This window comes from Heteronotia binoei, chromosome 3 (genome assembly GCF_032191835.1).
Source record: "Heteronotia binoei isolate CCM8104 ecotype False Entrance Well chromosome 3, APGP_CSIRO_Hbin_v1, whole genome shotgun sequence".
NCBI classification, from domain to species: Eukaryota; Metazoa; Chordata; class Lepidosauria; order Squamata; family Gekkonidae; genus Heteronotia; species Heteronotia binoei.
The window spans coordinates 179,770,360-179,787,519 of NC_083225.1; the positions used below are offsets into that span (position 1 = coordinate 179,770,360).

Consider the following 17,160-nt stretch of genomic DNA (forward strand, 5'->3'; position numbering starts at 1 on the left):
CTCAGAGGCTGGTCACCCTACAGTGGGAACTAAGGCCCTTAAGGCTTATCTCTCCAGGCTTTCTCAGAGCCAGGCTGCCTTCACGCTTTTGGGGGACAGAGTCGGGGCATGCTGGAGTGGGGGGGGGGGACAGTGGTTTTCTCATAGCCATTTTGCCACCTAGTATTTCGTTTCCTGGGTGTATTGGTAGTAGCCTGCCACAGTCAATCCCAGCAGGGCTGTAAACTCTCAGGTGGTACCTGGATATCTGGAATTGCAACTACTCTCCAGACAACGGAAAACGGCTGCCCTGGAGAACATGGCTCCTTTGGACTCTATGTGGCATTATACCCTACTGATAGGGTTGTCCAGGGATTTGGGGGGCATTCCAGTGGTGGGCAGGGATGTTGCACATCACATTGGGGACATCTCAGGGGGATGCTCTGGTATATGTGTGAAACTCTATGGATTTTTCGCCCTCAAAACCATAGGGTTTGCCCAAATACCAGAGCATCCCTGAGTGATGTCTCCAGTTGATGATGTCACCCAGAAGTAATGGCATGATGCCAAGGACATCATGCAGTGATGTCCCTGTTTGGGTGTAGATTTTCCCCTGTTGGGCAGCTGGACGGCAGTGGAACAACGCCCCCAAAAGTGGGGGAAGCCCCATTGGGACCCGGGGGCTGGCCACCCTACCTCCTGAGGTCCCTACTCAGCTTCACCCCCAAATCTCCAGGAATTTCTCAACCAAGAGTTGGGAACCCTAAATCCTAGCATGGTTGGAGAGCCAGCCTATCCATTAGACATTGGAGTCTTTAGGTGTCCTCCAATTCTGGGGACCTAGAAATCACCGAGGTCCACCTTATGGATGAACTGGTCCCGCTAGAAACTGCTTCAGTGGCACTAAGCTCCTTAAAGGGAATCTAAGTCATTGGAAGAGAAGAGGCAAAATAGCAGAGGAGCCAGTTTGGTGCAGTGGATAAGTATGCAGACTTATCTGGGAGAACCAGGTTTGATTCCCCACTCCTCCACTTGCAGCTACTGGAATGGCCTTGGGTTAGCCATAGCTCTCGCAAGAGTTGTCCTTGAAAGGGCAGCTGCTGTGAGAGAGCCCTCTCAGCCCCAGCCACCTCACAGTGTGTCTGTTGTGGGGAAAGAAGTTAAGGGAGTTTGTAAGCTGCTCTGAGACTGATTCAGAGAGAAAGGAGGAGTATAAATCTATGGTCTTCTTCTTCTTAACATTCAGCATCTTTTGGCTTTTGGAAGATTGCTTGAAGTGCTGAGTAAAACCATAGCCAGAAAGGAAGGACGTCAACAAAGGGAGCTGTAAGATAAATGGCCAAATGGCTTAAGGTTTATTAGAGTCCATCTATCAATAAATAAACACAGAACATAATGGAAGTAGATCAAGGAGGATATATAAAAAGCAAATTGAAAACAACAGAGGGTATGTAGATGCAGTTGAGAGGAAAACCACAGATTGTGCTCATTTATTTTTTAAAGCTGTCTTGCAAAACTGGGTTTTGAGTGGCGGCATCTCCCCAGATGGGAGACCATTTTTTTTTTTAAAGAAATTGTTTCGGCTCACCATATCGCCACAGCGTTTCACCCCAGGCAGCTGGCACATTGTAAAGCTCTAGCATGCTCAAGTAGCTCCTCTACCCAGGGACGGTGGCTCAGTGGTAGAGCATCTGCTTGGGAAGCAGAAGGTCCCAGGTTCAATCCCCGGCATCTCCAAAAAAAGGACCAGGCAAATAGGTGTGAAAAACCTCAGCTTGAGACCCTGGAGAGCCGCTGCCAGTCTGAGAAGACAATACTGACTTTGATGGACCGAGGGTCTGATTCAGTAGAAGGCAGCTTCATATGTTCATATAACATCTCCCAACATTTGAATGAAAGCTCCACCAACATGAAAGTTATCAGCATGAGTATCAGCTTGTGTTGTTATGAATGGAATTTCTCCCCCCCCCCCCCAAAAAAAAGTTCACTTGTTTTGTAGACTCCAAAGTCCTTAAAAAAGGAAAGGAAATGTGTTGTTGGATTTCAGGGAGAAATTGGGTGAAGAGGAATTAAGTGAATTCCTCTTAATGGTATTTTTTGTTGTTCAGTCGCACAGTCGAGTCCGACTTTGCGACCCCATGGACAAAGTCACGCCAGGTCCTCCTGTCTTCTACCATCCTCCGAAGTTCAAATTCATGTTAGTTACATCAGTAACACTGTCCAACCATCTCATCTTTTGCCGTCCCCTTCTTCTTTTGCCTTCTGTCTTTCCCAGCAGCAGAGTCTTCTCCAGGGAGTGCTCCCTTCTCATTGGGTGGCCAAAGTATTTGAGCTTCAGCTTCAGCATCTGACCATCCAGGGAACAGACAGAATTGATTTCCCTTAGAACTGACTGATTTGATCTTCTTGCAGTCCAAGGGACTCTCAAGAGTCTTCTCCAGCACCACAGCTTGAAAGCATCTTTTCTTCTGCGCTCATCCTTCCTTATGTTCCAACTCTCACAGTCATACATTACTACTGGGATGGGAATACCATCACTTTGACTATACGGGCTTTTGTTGGCAGGGTGATGTCTCTACTTTTTATTATACTGCCTAGGTTTGCCATAGCTGTCCCCCCAAGGAGCAAACGTATTTTAATTTCATGGCTCCAGTCACCATCTGCAGAGATCTTGGATCCCAGGAATGTGAAGTCTATCACGACTTCCATGTCTTCTCCTTCTATTTGTCAAGGTGGGATGGGGCCGGATGCCATGATCTTAGTTTTTTTGATGTTGAGCTTCAACCCCTTATGAGGATTATGAAGTGAAGGCCAAAATGTACCCAGGCTGGAGCCCTCTACAGATGATAATGCTCATGCAAACTGGGAACCTGCCAGATATACACCTCAGGAGTGCACATCTGATATACACACAGGCCATACTGTGTGAATTTGATGTACATACTGCCTCCCAGATGGGTCCCTGTGTCTCTAATAACCTTCCAGCCCGTTCTAGAGGACCAGTTATCACACTTCAGTTTGCTTAAATTTACTTCTAAAGAGCAGGGAACAATAGAGGGGGAGAAAGGACATTACCTTGGAATCTTAAGAGCCTCTTTTTACAAAAGGCAAATATGGATTGACCTAGATGAGTTTATTAAATGTAGCTTAATTCAGTCGTTCATTATCAGGCCTCTATATGAATCAACGGTTGCATCCCAGAGGCGTGCGTGTGTGTGCTGCTTGTGATTCAATTTCCCTTGTTCAAGAGAGTCACGTAAAGAAAACTGTTTCTCCGCATGGGTACATCTACTTGCACACGCTCTCTGGATCACAGCCAATATCTCATGCATTTATATGCATGCCTGAAATGTTGTCCATCTATAATTATCACAGAGTGTTTTGTTGTTGTTTAAGAACTGAGTACAGAAAATCAGGGTTGTCTAACGAAGAACTCCCTTTCCCCCATTTTGCTTTTTGAACCAGGGGCTTCTGATTCGTTGTACAAACACAGTTTGCTTGCGGTTGCTCCTTTTGTGTGGTGGCTCCTTTTGCACATTCCCCCATTCTGATTTGTCAAAATTGCCACTCGTCCACTTTCTATCGGAGGAGGAAAAAAACCTAGTTACTCTTTGTCAAAGCCAAGACTCAAATGTTTCCGACAACTACAACAAAATCCCTCCTTCATTTCAACTGTAGTTGCACCTTCTTTTTAAACTGCTTTTGTTCTCCTGAAATTAAGGGAGCAATCACTAGGCATCCATCCATCCTAAGAAAGATTAAAAAAAAAAAAATGAGGTAACATAGTTGTGTAACCAATTTCTAGGTGAGGCCTGAAGATTTGAGATTACAACTGATCTCCAAACTATAGAGATCAGTTCTCCTCTAGCAGGAGCTCCTTTGCATATTAGGCCACATACCCCTGATGCGGCCAATCCTCCAAGAACTTACAAGGCTCTTTTTTGTAAGCTCTTGGAGGATTGGATACAAGGGAGAAGGAGAAGGAAGCAGACAATGTTCAGTTGCTCAGGGCCTGATAGGAGCCTTCTGGTTCTGCCCCTGGGCCGCATGTTCGGCACCTCTACTCTAAGCTGTGGAGTCTTGGGAGCAAAAATTCAACTTTCGTGAGCTACTGGCATGAAAGTTGCAAATTATTTCCTAAATTAGTTTGCTCTGGGGCCCTTTTTTCCTGAGCTAAGACAAAAATGTGTGAGCCGGAGGCTAAAAAAAATTGAGCTACCTTGCACTAATTCAGTTTATAGGGAACACTGAATTCAGGGAGAAAGGTGGGGTGTACATAAAATAAATAAATAACAGATGGACAGACACACATTATTTTATTACTACAGAATCATGGTAACACCAAGCCAAGTGAGTTGTTTTGTTATTTCTTAAAAAAATAATTTATTTACAAAGGAGAAAGGCCTTCACATAGCACAATCGTTTGCCAACAATTCAAAATATCAGATTGAAAGGATAAAAGCTCACTACAATTTATGATTGTGAATTATGTCATTCAAAGTTAGGTGTTCTACCACCGGACGCCACAATGCAACAAATTTTTGTTTTGCATAGTGGGAATCGAAAGTCTGTTTAGTACGTTTACTTAGAACAAACATTTCACATATCTTATTTGTTATGATGTTTGGTTTGGATCAGAGCCTTTTTGTAGCAGGAACTCCTTTGCATATCAGGCCATGCCCCCCCTGATGTAGCCAATCCTCCAAGAGCTTGCACTAGGCACTGTAAACAAGAGCCTGCTCAAGGCTGACTCAGCCTTCCATCCTTCCGAGGTCGGTAAAATGAGTACCCAGCCTGCTGGGGGTAAAGTGTAGATTACTGGGGAAAGCACAGCCAGAAACGACTGGTGCTTGCACAGGGGACTACCTTTTTACCTTTTAAGCTCTTAGAGGATTGGCTATAATGGGGGGGGGGTGGCCTGATATGCAAAGGGAGTTCCTGCTATACAAAAAGCCTTGGTTTGAATCAGGGTCATATGGGAGGCCCTGTTAGAATCTTCGTCCAGAGGGCCATGGTGGCTCTCTGCAGCTCTGCCTCACTCAGACCCTGGAAATCTAGCTAGGGTTGCCAATCCCCAGGTGGGGGCAGGGAATCCCCCGGTTTGGAGGCCCTTCCCCCGCTTCAGGATCATCAGAAAGCGGGGAGGGGGGAGGAGGGAAATGTCTGCTGAACACTCCATTATTCCCTATGAAGACCGATTCCCATAGGGTATAATGTAGAATTGATCTGTGGCTATCTGAGGCTCTGGGAGCCTGTTTTTTGAGGTAGAGGCACCATATTTTCAGCATAGCATCCGGTGCCTCTCCACAAAGCACCCTACAAGTTTCAAAAAGATCGGACCAGGGGGTCCAATTCTATGAGCCCCCAAAGAAGGTGCCCCTATCCTTCATTATTTCCAGTGGAGGGAAGGCACTTAAATGTGATGGCCAGAACTCTCTTTGGAGTTCAATTATGCTTGTCACAACCTTGCTCCTGGCTCCACCCCCAATGCCTCCTGGCTCCACCCCTGAAGTCTCCTGGCTGCACCCCCAAAGTCCCCAGATATTTCTTGAATTGGACTTGGCAACCCTAAACCTAGCTAAAGTCCCGCATAGAGAGCATATACCTTTAAAAAGATGCCCCTGTCTCCTCAAAAATGCATAGGATTTCTGGGGCAGAAGTTCAGGCTGATGGACCAACGTTGAATGCAATCTTTTTTTATTTTATTTTTATTATTATTATTATTTGATTCGATTTATATCCCGCCCTCCCCGCCGAAACAGGCTCAGGGCGGCTCACGGTATAAAACCACAACAAACAATTAAAAATCCATACATATTATAAAATTACACATTCAATAATTAAAACGGTCAGAATAATTTTGTGCTAATCTCTTTGATGTTATATAATTTCAATGGCGACAGTATTCCTGCAATTTCCCTATGATACAAGGCTCAGCGTTAGTTGAAAGCCAACCGGGAGAGAAGAAGAAGATATTGGATTTATATCCCGCCCTCCACTACGAAGAGTCTCAGAGCGACTCACAATCTCCTTTCCTTTCCTCCCCCACAACAGACACCCTGTGAGGTAGATGAAGATACTGGATTTATATCCCGCCCTCCACTCCGAAGAGTCTCAGAGCCGTTCACAATCTCCTTCCTCCCCCACAACAGACACCCTGTGAGGTAGATGAAGATATTGGATTTATATCCCACCCTCCACTCCGAAGAGTCTCAGAGCGGCTCACAATCTCCTTTACCTTCCTCCCCCACAACAGACACCCTGTGAGGTGAGTGGGGCTGGAGAGGGCTCTCACAGCAGCTGCCCTTTCAAGGACAACCTCTGCCAGAGCTATTGCTGACCCAAGGCCATGCTAGCAGGTGCAAGTGGAGGAGTGGGGAATCAAACCCGGTTCTCCCAGATAAGAGTCCGCTCACTTAACCACCACACCAAACTGGCTAGATTCTCCTGGATCCAAACTCCTGGATTCTCTGATGAGGACCAACTTCACTGGAGTTTCTGGGGACACGATCACATTTGATGAGAGAGTGGTCTTACAGGCCTTGCTGAACTGGGCAAGGTCCTGCAAGGCCCTCGCTTCCTCTGATAGTTGATTCCACCAGTAGGGAGCTGTAATCGAGAGGGCCCTCGCTCTATTGGATCTTGGAAAGAGAAATTTCCTGAGCCATTCGTGGGAAGGGCGGGATATAAATCCCAAATAAATAAATAAATAAAATAAATAAAATTTTGCAGAACTACTGCAGTAAGGAACGCTATGCAGACTGCTGCAGGGTTACATAAAATGATACACCCCCCTTCAAAATCACTGGTGTGTATGAATAGCTCCTTTGGGTAGAATCATGCCCTCCCCCTTCCAACACCTTCCTTTCCAACAGAACACTACTCATTAACTTCCAGCAGAAGGCGTGGGTGAGTTCCATTTTGAATGACTTATAAAGGCCACTGCCCTGGAAGGTCCTTGCGTACAGAGAGCTCCCGCAGGTTTGAACAGAAACTATTTGTGCTTCGCGCTGTAGCACAATGCAGCTTCCAACATACACATCCCCCCACGCTTTGTGGTTGGCATGCTACTTGGGCAATCTCACAATATATGGTCGTCATGGCAATATTTTCGGTTGCAGGGAAATTTCGTGGTTCGTTCGGGCAACTATGCCAGGGAACATTTTCTTCCAACTGTTCTTTTTAAACTGACATCTTTGTTGAGATGCCAGCAACTTGGTTTGTAGCGATTTAGCAACAAAACGGGTGGGATGGCTCCTGAAAAGACTGGTGCCTCTTGTTGACAACCTGATCTCAGAGTTCATGTTTGCTTCCGGAATCCAAGTGGACCTGCAGCGTTACCTAAATATACCAAGGATGCATGCTCAAGTTCATTGGTGACTGAAAACATTATTCATTACCGTGTGCAATGTTTCTCAACAGATAATCTGACCTTGAGAACGCAACATGTGCAAGATTCGAAGATGGGTTTTGTGATAAACGCAATCTACTCCATGGCCTACGGACTCCATAATATGCAGACGATCTTGTGCCCAGGCTACGCGGGTCTTTGTGACGCCATGAAGCCCATCGATGGACGGAAACTCCTGGATTCTCTGATGAGGGCCAACTTCACTGGAGTTTCTGGGGACATGATCACGTTCGATGAGAATGGAGATTCGCCGGGACGGTACTGTAAATATTCCTCAATCCAGACAATATCGAATTTTCCGCTTGTTGCTCAAAGTGCTAATTATAGGCCTTCAAGATGATAATTCCTTTCTTTGGTGCTAATACTTAATCTACAGTATTTTAATTTGCTTTTTTTTAAAAAAAAAAGAAGGGCTGGAATTCTAGCAGGAGCTCCTTTGCATCTTAGGCCACACAGCCCTGATGTAGCCAATCCTCCAAGAGCTTACAAAAAAGAGCCTTGTAAGCTCTTGGAGGATTGGCTACATCAGGGGTGTGTGGCCTAAGATGCAAAGGAGCTCCTGCTAGAATTCCACCTCTGAAAAAAAAGTAGATCTAGCCACTCTCCTCAGCAGAGCTGGAAGCCTTCCTTCAGCCTGACAAACCCTTCTTCCAACTGAAGTAGTTTTTGAAAGAGCTCTCCCAGCCCCACCTACCTCTCAGGGTGTTTGTTGTGGGCAGAGGAAGGGAAGGTGAATGTAAGTCACTCTGAGACTCCTTCAGGTAGTAGAAGGCAGGATAGACCTTCTTCTTCTTCTTCTTCCCCCCTACCTTTGTGAGGTGCAAACCATCTCCCAAAATCACATGGTCACTACTACCCAAGTCGCCTGCTTTGAAATTACAATTTAACTATCCCTTTTATGAACATATACAAAATTTAAATGGTGAACCTGACTATGAACATCTGTCAGTCTTGGTAGTGGGGCACGTGCTTCGTGTGGCCAGGGAAAAAAGGGTGATCTCATTTCCCTTCCACGCAGTGGATAGAATTTGAGGGAGATGATATCCAAACTGGCTCATAGTCAATTAATCTTCCATGCATTGTGTTAATATTACTTACACCAAATATTTAGGACAGATTCCAAAGAACCAGTCTCTTCTGAATGTTGGCTTTCCTGTGCTCAGAGACCACGCATAGGATAACCTACATGGGCAGTCTTGCTGTTCTGTTTTGAAGCTGTTTTAATGATGGGAGGCAGGGGTGGAATTCCAGCAGGAGCTTCTTTGCATATTGGGCCACACACCCCTGATGTAGCCAATCCTCCAAGAGCTTGCAAGGCTCTTTTTTGTAAGCTCTTGGAGGATTGGCTACATCAGAGGTGTGTGGCCTAATATGCAAAGGAGTTCCTGCTAGAATTCCACCCCTGGTGGGAGGGATATGGCTCCGTGACAGTGCTTGGTGAAGGAAAATGCCATCAAGTCACAGCCGATTTGCGGTGACCCTGTAGGGTTTTCAAGGCAAGAGGCATTCAAAGGTGGTTTTGCCATTGCCTGCCTTTGCATCACAACTCCTTAGAGGTCTCCCATCCAAATACCAGCCAGGACTGAACCTGCTTAGCTTCCAAAAATCTGATGAGATCAGGCTAGCCTGGACTATCCAGCTCAGGGCATATACCTCACATAACCACAGCCCCAGGTTTAATCTCAACTGCTGCCATTGAAAAGATTTTAGGTAGATGCACCTGAAGAAGACCTAAGAATTGATGGCAAAAAGAAGAATATATTAGATTTATACCCCGCCCTTCACTCTGAATCTCAGAATCTCAAAGTGGCTTACAATCTCCTTTACCTTCTTGCCCCCACAACAGACACCCTGTGAGGTGGGTGGGGCTGAGAGAGCTCTCCCAGAAGCTGCCCTTTCAAGGACAACTCCACAAGAGTTATGGCTGACCCAAGGCCATTCCAGCAGCTAGAGGTGGAGGAGTGGGGAATCAAACCGGGTTGTCCCAGATAAGAGTCTACGCACTTAACCACTACACCAAACTGGCTCTCAGGCAACATCAGACCAAGGCGGGTGTATGCATTTACTTATCTCCCCCACCCCACAATGCAGCATAAATGACCAAGCAGTGAGCTGCTATTTAACCATTCAGGTGGGCATATGTGGAAAGGGCTAGAAGACTTCCCCAGAGTTTATAGAGAAGCTTACATTCATTTCAGATTTGGAATATGACTTAGCAAGTTAAACAGAGAATGCCTGTCAAGATATCCTTTAGATCACCTTATGAGAACATCAAAAAGCTTTAAGAATTTTCTTTGGCAGGCAGTCAAATCAATGCTGTTCTCACCTCTGCCTCCCGTTGCCTCCCTGGTGAACATCCTGGAAAGATCTCACCTCTTTCATATCATCCCCAATATGAAAATGATATTTTAGGCCATGTGAGATAGTTGCATTTTTTTTTTTCTGGGCTGTAGCAAATAAACTTAGGATTTCAGCTCTGCTTGTTGCTTCATCATTTTCAAGGGGTGGCTTTTAGGGGAAAAGGAATTCACTGTCACAGGAGATGATGGCGGATACAAGTGTAGATAGCTTCAAGAGGGGATTGGATAAACATATGGAGTATATTAGCCACAGCATATTGTTGGAACTCTCTGTCTGGGGCAGTGATGCTCTGTATTTATGGTGCTTGAGGGGGGAAATATTGGGAGGGCTTCTAGTGTCCTGGCCCCACTGATGGCATTTGTGGGTTTTTTTGCCACTGTGCGACACAGAATGTTGAACTGGATGGGCCATTGGCCTGATCCAACATGGTTTCTCTTAGGTTCTTATGTCTGGGGCAGTGATGCTCTGTATTCTTGGTACTTGGAGGGGGGCACAGTGGGAGGGCTTCTAATGTCCTGGCCTCACTGGTGGACCTCCTGATGGCACTTGGGTTTTTTGACCACTGTGTGACACAGAGTGTTGGACTGGATGGGTCATTGGCCTGATCCAACATGGCTTCTCTTTTGTTCTTAAATTAATTCCTACCTTGTGCAGTTGTACTTTGAGCCAGCAAACCACAGGCTTGACAGTCACTTAATCCACAATTATTTGAAATTTTAATTATTTGAAATTACTGGTTAACAAAGCCTTTTAAATGCCCGCAGTCTCCACAACTTATAAGACAAAATTATGCATCTGTGGAGGTGAGAAATCACAATGCCTTAGAACCAAGACATTTGTGCTATACTCATTGTCAGAGATGAAAGAGTCTGGAGCCATAGCTCAGTGGTAGAACAACTGCTTTGTATGCAGAAGTTCTCTGGTTTGATCCTTGGTGTCTCCAGTTAAAAGGATGAGATAGCAGGTGATGTGAAAGACCTTCACCTGAGACAGTTGAGGGTAGACAGCATTGGCCTTGATAGAACAGTGGCCTAATGCAGTTTGATATGTTCTCATTAAGAGGATGGTCCATGATTCAGTGACAGGAACAGCTTTGCATGCAGAAGATCCTATTTTCAATCCCTTGTATCTCTTCTCTAAAGGCTCAGGTAGTAGGTGATAACTGGATGTTGGGGCTGTTAGCTGATGTGGAAGGAGACCTCAGCCTGAGACCTAGAACCATTGCCAATCAGACCAGACAATATTGACCTTGATAAAACAACAGTTTGACTCAATATAAGTCAGTTTCATGTGTTTTCCTTAAGAGGAGGGGGCGTGGCTCAATGGATAGAGTTGCCAGCTCTGGGTTAGGAAATACCTGGAGATTTTAGGGATGGAGCCTAAGAAGCACAGGGTTTGGGGAGGGAGGATTCCAATGGGGTACAATTCCATAGAGCTCATCTTCCAAAGCTGCCATTTTCTCTGAATGTACTGAACTCTATCACATGGAGATTGCTTGTAATCCCAGGAGATCTCCAGCCACTACCAAGAGGCTGGCCACCCTATCAGTGATAGAGCATCTGCTTTGCATGGAGAATGTTCTAGGTTCAATCTCCACTAGCTAGGGCTGCTAAGCTCCTGCTGGGGTTGGGAGTTCCCCCAGTTTGGGGGCCCCAATCCATCGGTAGGGAGCTGGCCGGCAGGGGGATCCCTGCCCCTAAAGAGCTCAGTTGGCACACAACATGTCCAACACTATGATTCCACCCAGAAGTGACATCATCATGCCAGGGATGTTGTAGAATTTGGCTAAAAACACTCTGGTACCATAAAGTTTTACCCGGATTCTAGAGCACCCCTGGCTTGACTTGCCCCGTGCAATGACATCACTTCCCGGTGATGGCATTGTGCCACACACACTTTTCGTGTGCATGAACATATTCCCCTGCCAAGACCAAGGTAAGACTTGGCAACCCTATCTCTCGGCTTGACTTCGCGAACGAAGATTTAAGAAGGGTGCAGTAGTCCACGTCTGCTGCAGGCTCGCTGGTGGCTGACAAGACCAATGCGGGACAGGCAGATCCGGCCACAGTGGCTGCAGGGAAAAGTCTGATTTGGGGTTGGTGCTGTAGCAGTGCGATTCTTCCTCAATCTCCTTTTGTCCTCAAGACCAGCTATGCGTGCGTTCTCAAAGGAAGAGACAGCCTGGTGGATGGTGTGCCTCCATGCTTTGTGATCTGAGGCTAGGTCAGACCACTGGTGATGGTTGATGCGACAGGTGCCAAGGGATTTCTTCAAGGAGTCCTTGTACCTCTTCTTTGGTGCCCCTCTATTTCGATGGCTGGTGGAAAGTTCACCATACAGAGCAATCTTGGGAAGGCGGTGGTTTTCCATCCTAGAAATATGCCCTGCCCAGCGCAGCTGCATCTTCAACAGCAGTGCTTCGATGCTTGTAACCTCCGCCCTCTTGAGGGCTTCAGTGTTGGTCACAAAGTCACTTCAGTGGATGTTGAGGATGGTGCGAAGAGAGTGCTGATGAAATTGCTCAAGGAGTCGCAGGTGATGACGGTATAAAACCCACGATTCGGAGCCGTAGATGAGGGTTGTCATCACAACTGCTTTGTTGTGGATGTGGATATGCCCTTCAGGCCTGCGCAGAGGAATTTTTAGGTGAAGCACAGTGTGCGCGGTACTGGCTCCACCCTTTCACCTTGGGGTCATCTGCCATGGCCCAGTAAGCCAGGACGCCGGCAGCGAGTCCTCCAGGTGGTAGGTGTTACATTAACGAGCTCTATCTGCCCGGGTTTGATGTTAGAGTTTTCCTTCTCTTGAACTTGGCAACCCTACCATTAGCTAAAAGGATCAGGTAGTTGGTGGCACTGGAGACCGTTGTCAGTTGCCGCCAGTCAGAGGGGACAATATCAACTTAGGTAGGCCAGTGGCCTGTTGTAATATAATGCAGCTTCATGTGGTCATGTGCAACCATGGAATAATTTGAGCCCAGCGGTATGTCAGCGCCCTTCTAACAGTGTTCTCCCATGTGACGGCTTGGGTGATTTAAATCGAGAACCAGCCCCATTTGTAGCCTTATCTTATTGAGTAACTGTACATTTTTCTCGCAACCAGGTTGTCCTCAGTCGCAAATGTCAATAGCACTCTCTCTCTCTCTAACTCCACTGAGGGATTACTGTCTTTCCTTGACAGGTATGAGATCATGAATTTCAAGAAGATGGGGAAGGATTATTTCGACTATATCAACGTTGGCAGCTGGGACAACGGGGAGCTCAAAATGGACGACGACGAGGTCTGGTCAAAGAAAAGCGCCATCATTCGCTCCGTCTGCAGTGACCCTTGTGAGAAAGGCGAGATCAAGGTAAAGAAGCGGCTCGTCGATTGCTATGCGAGTCATGTCCCAATGATCCAGCATCGGGAAGGGAGGGTCTTTGGAACTGGATGTTGGGTCTGTTAGCTGATGTGGAAGGAGAGCTTTAATTAAAAAGTTCTGCATGCTCCGGCTGCAAGCGGTAAGACTGCTTAGGTGAAGCAATCGCAACTCCTTTCCATTGAAATCCCCCCCCCCTGCAATTGCCCTCAGCAATGTCTCTCTCTCTCTTTTTTAAATCACTTGTATCCAGGGTTGGAAACTGTGCATGCATCCATCAAGATAAATCTGGAAACGAGGCCAACAGCCACACAGTTTCCCTCCACCCCCACCCCCCCTTCAATCATTCATATTTGAGCAATGAGTGCCCCATTCGCCTGGGAAAGAGACAGCCTTGTTACAAAGGTTGCCTTGCCAATAACAGGGCAGATCAGGACGTCTCAATAGAAAGCCAAGACGAGCAGCCCTTCGGAACCGTTCAGCTCAGATCTGGCTAGCGGTAACCAGGGGTGGAATTCCAGCAGGAGCTGCTTTGCATATTAGGCCATGCACCCCTGATGTAGCCAATCCTCCAAGAGCTTACAAAAAAGAGTCTTGTAAGCTCTTGGAGGATTGGCTACCTCAGGGGGTGTGGCCTAATATGCCAAGGAGCTCCTGCTAGAATTCCACCCCTGGCGGTAACCACAACAGCCATAGGTTTGCCTGCCCTGCCCTGTATTGAACTGTTTGGTTATAATAGCAGATTATTGCCCAGTCATAGAAGCATGACCTTGAGCGCAGTAAATAAATCTCCCCAGAAGTATGTTGCAAAAAGTTAAACTTAACATTTCTTCAAGTAGATCCAGTTCACATTCAGCCTGCAGTCGAAAGGAGAGAGAGAAGCCTAATCGAAAGAGTACTTTATGGCAAATGACCAGCTTGTCCAACATCATGTGTGTGGGAGTATGAGGGCATTGTGTCTACAGGAGAGACCTGCAGAGACATGTGTCTCCGTGGAAGACCATGTGACACGAGTGAGACGACAAAGAGGAGAGAGAGGAAGGGTCAGAGGGCAGCTCTCAGGTTAAGACAAAGAGAGGCATCCCATTCGAGGGATGCCTTTTTTGTCTTAACTTAAAGTGATATAGCCAATGTCTAGGCCAGGGGTGTCAAACATGCAGCCCAGGGGCCGAATGAGGCCCTGGAGGGCTCCTATCAAGCCCCCGAGCAACTGGCTCTTGTCCGCTTCCTTCTCCCTCCCTCTTGCTTCCTTCTGCATCTCAACTTGCTTTGCAAGGCTTGTTCAATTGCACAAGAGCTACAGAGTAAAACCTCAATTTTCTCCATTGGTTGAGGCTCCTCCCCATCCCGGTTCCCCTAGGGACGGAGGGAAAGAGCCAGAGCTTCCTTTGCCCAGGTCCCTGGCTCTCGCAGGAGAAATACAAAGAAAGCACCTTTAAGACCAACAACCACTAACGTTTCAAGCATGTTTTATTTTAAGTTTTATTTTAAATCTTTAGTCATGTTTGCGTCCTTTAAAAAAAGTTTATACCTCTGCTACCTAATCTTAAATAGGTACACACATGGCCCGGCCCAACAAGGTCTCATTTATGTCAGATCCGGCCCTCATAACAAATGAGCTTGACACCCCTGGCCTAGGCATGCTGAGTCACTCACTGCAGGAACTTGCACCTGCCTTGCTCTGACCTGAGCCCTTGGAGGTCTCCCATCTCAAGTACCAGCCAGAGCCACCCCTGCTTAACTTCCACAATTGGATGAGTTCAAGGCTTGCCTGGGCTATTCAAGTCAGGGCTGGCAATAATGTCAGCTCATTGTCTCATTATTTGACTGACTGCATGGGAACTTGGAGTGGCCCATGAACAACTTTGGTTGTTTGGGGTGAATGGATTCACAGTATCCATGAGTCAAAGCCTGTCTAGTGTGAATTATATATTAAAAAAATGGAGTCAGGGCTTTTTTTATTGTAATAGGAACTCCTTTGCATATTAGGCTACACCTTCCTGATGTAGCCAATCATCCAAGAGCTTACAATAGGCCCTATAAGATGAGCCCTGTAAGCTGTCATGTAATGGTAAAGTGCGCGGACTCTAATCTGCGAGAACCGGGTTTGATTCCCCACTCCTCCACTTGCACCTGCTGGAATGGCCTTGGGTCAGCCATAGCTCTGGTGGAAATTGTCCTTGAAAGGGCAGCTACTGTGAGAGCCCTCTCAGCCTCACTCACCTCACAGGGTGTCTGTTGTGGGGGAGGAAGAAAAAGAGATTGTGACCACTCTGAGATGCAGAACATAGGGCAGGATATAAATCCAATGTCGTCATCATCTTCTTCTTCTTCTTCTTCTTCTTCTTCTTCTTCTTCTTCTTCTTCTTCTTCTTCTTCTTCTTCTTCTTCTTCTCTCGTAGGATTGGCTACATCAGGGGTGTATGGCCTAATAAGCAAAGCAGTTCCTGCTACAAAAAAAATAAACAAACCCTCTAAATGCAGTCATATTAAGTGGAAACTTTGCAATTTGCAAGTTTTCTCAAATAGGTGTGAAAAAACTTCAGCTTGAGACCCTGGAGAGCTGCTACCAGTCTGAGAAGACAATATTGAATTTGATGGACCAAAGGTCTGATTCAGGATAAGGCAGCTTCATATGTTCATATGTTCCATTCAGAATTGGTTAGGTGGTTCCTTACTAGCTCTGTTGTTCTGTGTTAGCTGGCTGTTGAACCGAGTAACTTTTTAAAGAGCCGTGCCGGGGATCACTTGGAAACCTTCCATTGAATTTTATTCCCTTTGAAAATATAGAAATGCAAACCAACATCACTTTTGTGTGTGTGTGTGTGTGTGTGTGTGTGTGTGTGATCCCATGTCCCTGCTAGGTTATCCGCAAAGGTGAAGTCAGCTGCTGCTGGACCTGTACGCGATGCAAAGAGAATGAATTTGTCTTTGATGAATACACATGCAAGGCGTGCGAGCTGGGATCCTGGCCCACCGAGGACCTCACAGGTAGGCTCATTCTGATCCTGTCTCTGAATGATATTGTGTCCGTGGCCCTTGAGACAGCCCTTACTTTCCAACATGAGAGGCGCCAAGGTCAAGCCCGCACAGAGATCACACTCAAATCTTGATATCTGATGAAGGAATCTTTGACTTATGAATGCTTATACTTCCCAACTCTTGGTGGTCTCTAAGGTCTAAAAGGTAAAGATAGTCCCCTGTGCAAGCACCATTATTGACCCATGGGGTGACATCACATCATGACGTCTTCTAGGCAGACTTTTTGTCATGGAGTGGTTTGCCATGGCCTTCCCCAGTCATCTGCACTTTACCCCCAGCAAGCTGAGTACTCATTTTACTGGCCTCGGAAGGATGGAAGGCTGAGTCAACCTTCAGCCAGCTACCTGAATCCAGCTTCTGCCGGGATTGAACTCAGGTTGTGAGTAAAGCTTGGACTACAATACTGCAGCTGCGCCATGGGGCTCTTGCTCTGAGGTCTACTGGACTTTCCTTATGAAGAAAGGCTAAAACGCTTGGGGCTCTTTAGCTTAGAGAAACATCGACTGTGGGGTGACATGATCGAGGTTTACAAGATTATGCATGGGACAGAGAAGGTAGAGAAAGAAGTACTTTTCTCCCTTTCTCACAATACAAGAACTCATGGGCATTCAAAGAAATTGCTGAGCAGTCAGGTTAGAATGGATAAAAGGAAGTACTTCTTCACCCAAAGGGTGATTAACATGTGGAATTCACTGCCACAGGAGGTGGCAGGGGCTACAAGCATAGACAGCTTCAAGAGGGGAATGAATAAGCATATGGAGCAGAGGTCCATCAATGGCTGTTAGCCACAGCTTATCATTGGAACTCTCTGGGGCAGTGATGCTCTGTATTCTGGTGCTTGAGGAGGAGGGCACAGTGGAAGGGCTTCTAGCCCCACTGGTGGACCTCTTGATGGCACTTGGGTTTGGGTTCTTTTTGCCACTTTTGTGACACAGAGTGTTGGACTGGATGGGCCATTGGCCTGATCCAACAGGGCTTCTCTTACGTTCTTCTGTGACACGGAGTGTTG

The 17,160-nt window shown here is 46.5% G+C and overlaps 1 protein-coding gene across 2 annotated transcripts in view; it reads left to right on the top strand.

The window, feature by feature from the left end:
• Positions 1–17,160, top strand: part of GRM5 (glutamate metabotropic receptor 5) — a 389,835-nt gene that overhangs the window by 312,769 nt on the left and 59,906 nt on the right. For both annotated transcript variants that reach the window (XM_060234964.1, XM_060234965.1), the window contains exons 4-6: positions 7,402–7,648; positions 12,932–13,100; positions 15,974–16,100. In XM_060234964.1, the coding sequence (XP_060090947.1) occupies positions 7,402–7,648; positions 12,932–13,100; positions 15,974–16,100 (543 nt within the window). The remainder of the gene's footprint in view (positions 1–7,401; positions 7,649–12,931; positions 13,101–15,973; positions 16,101–17,160) is intronic.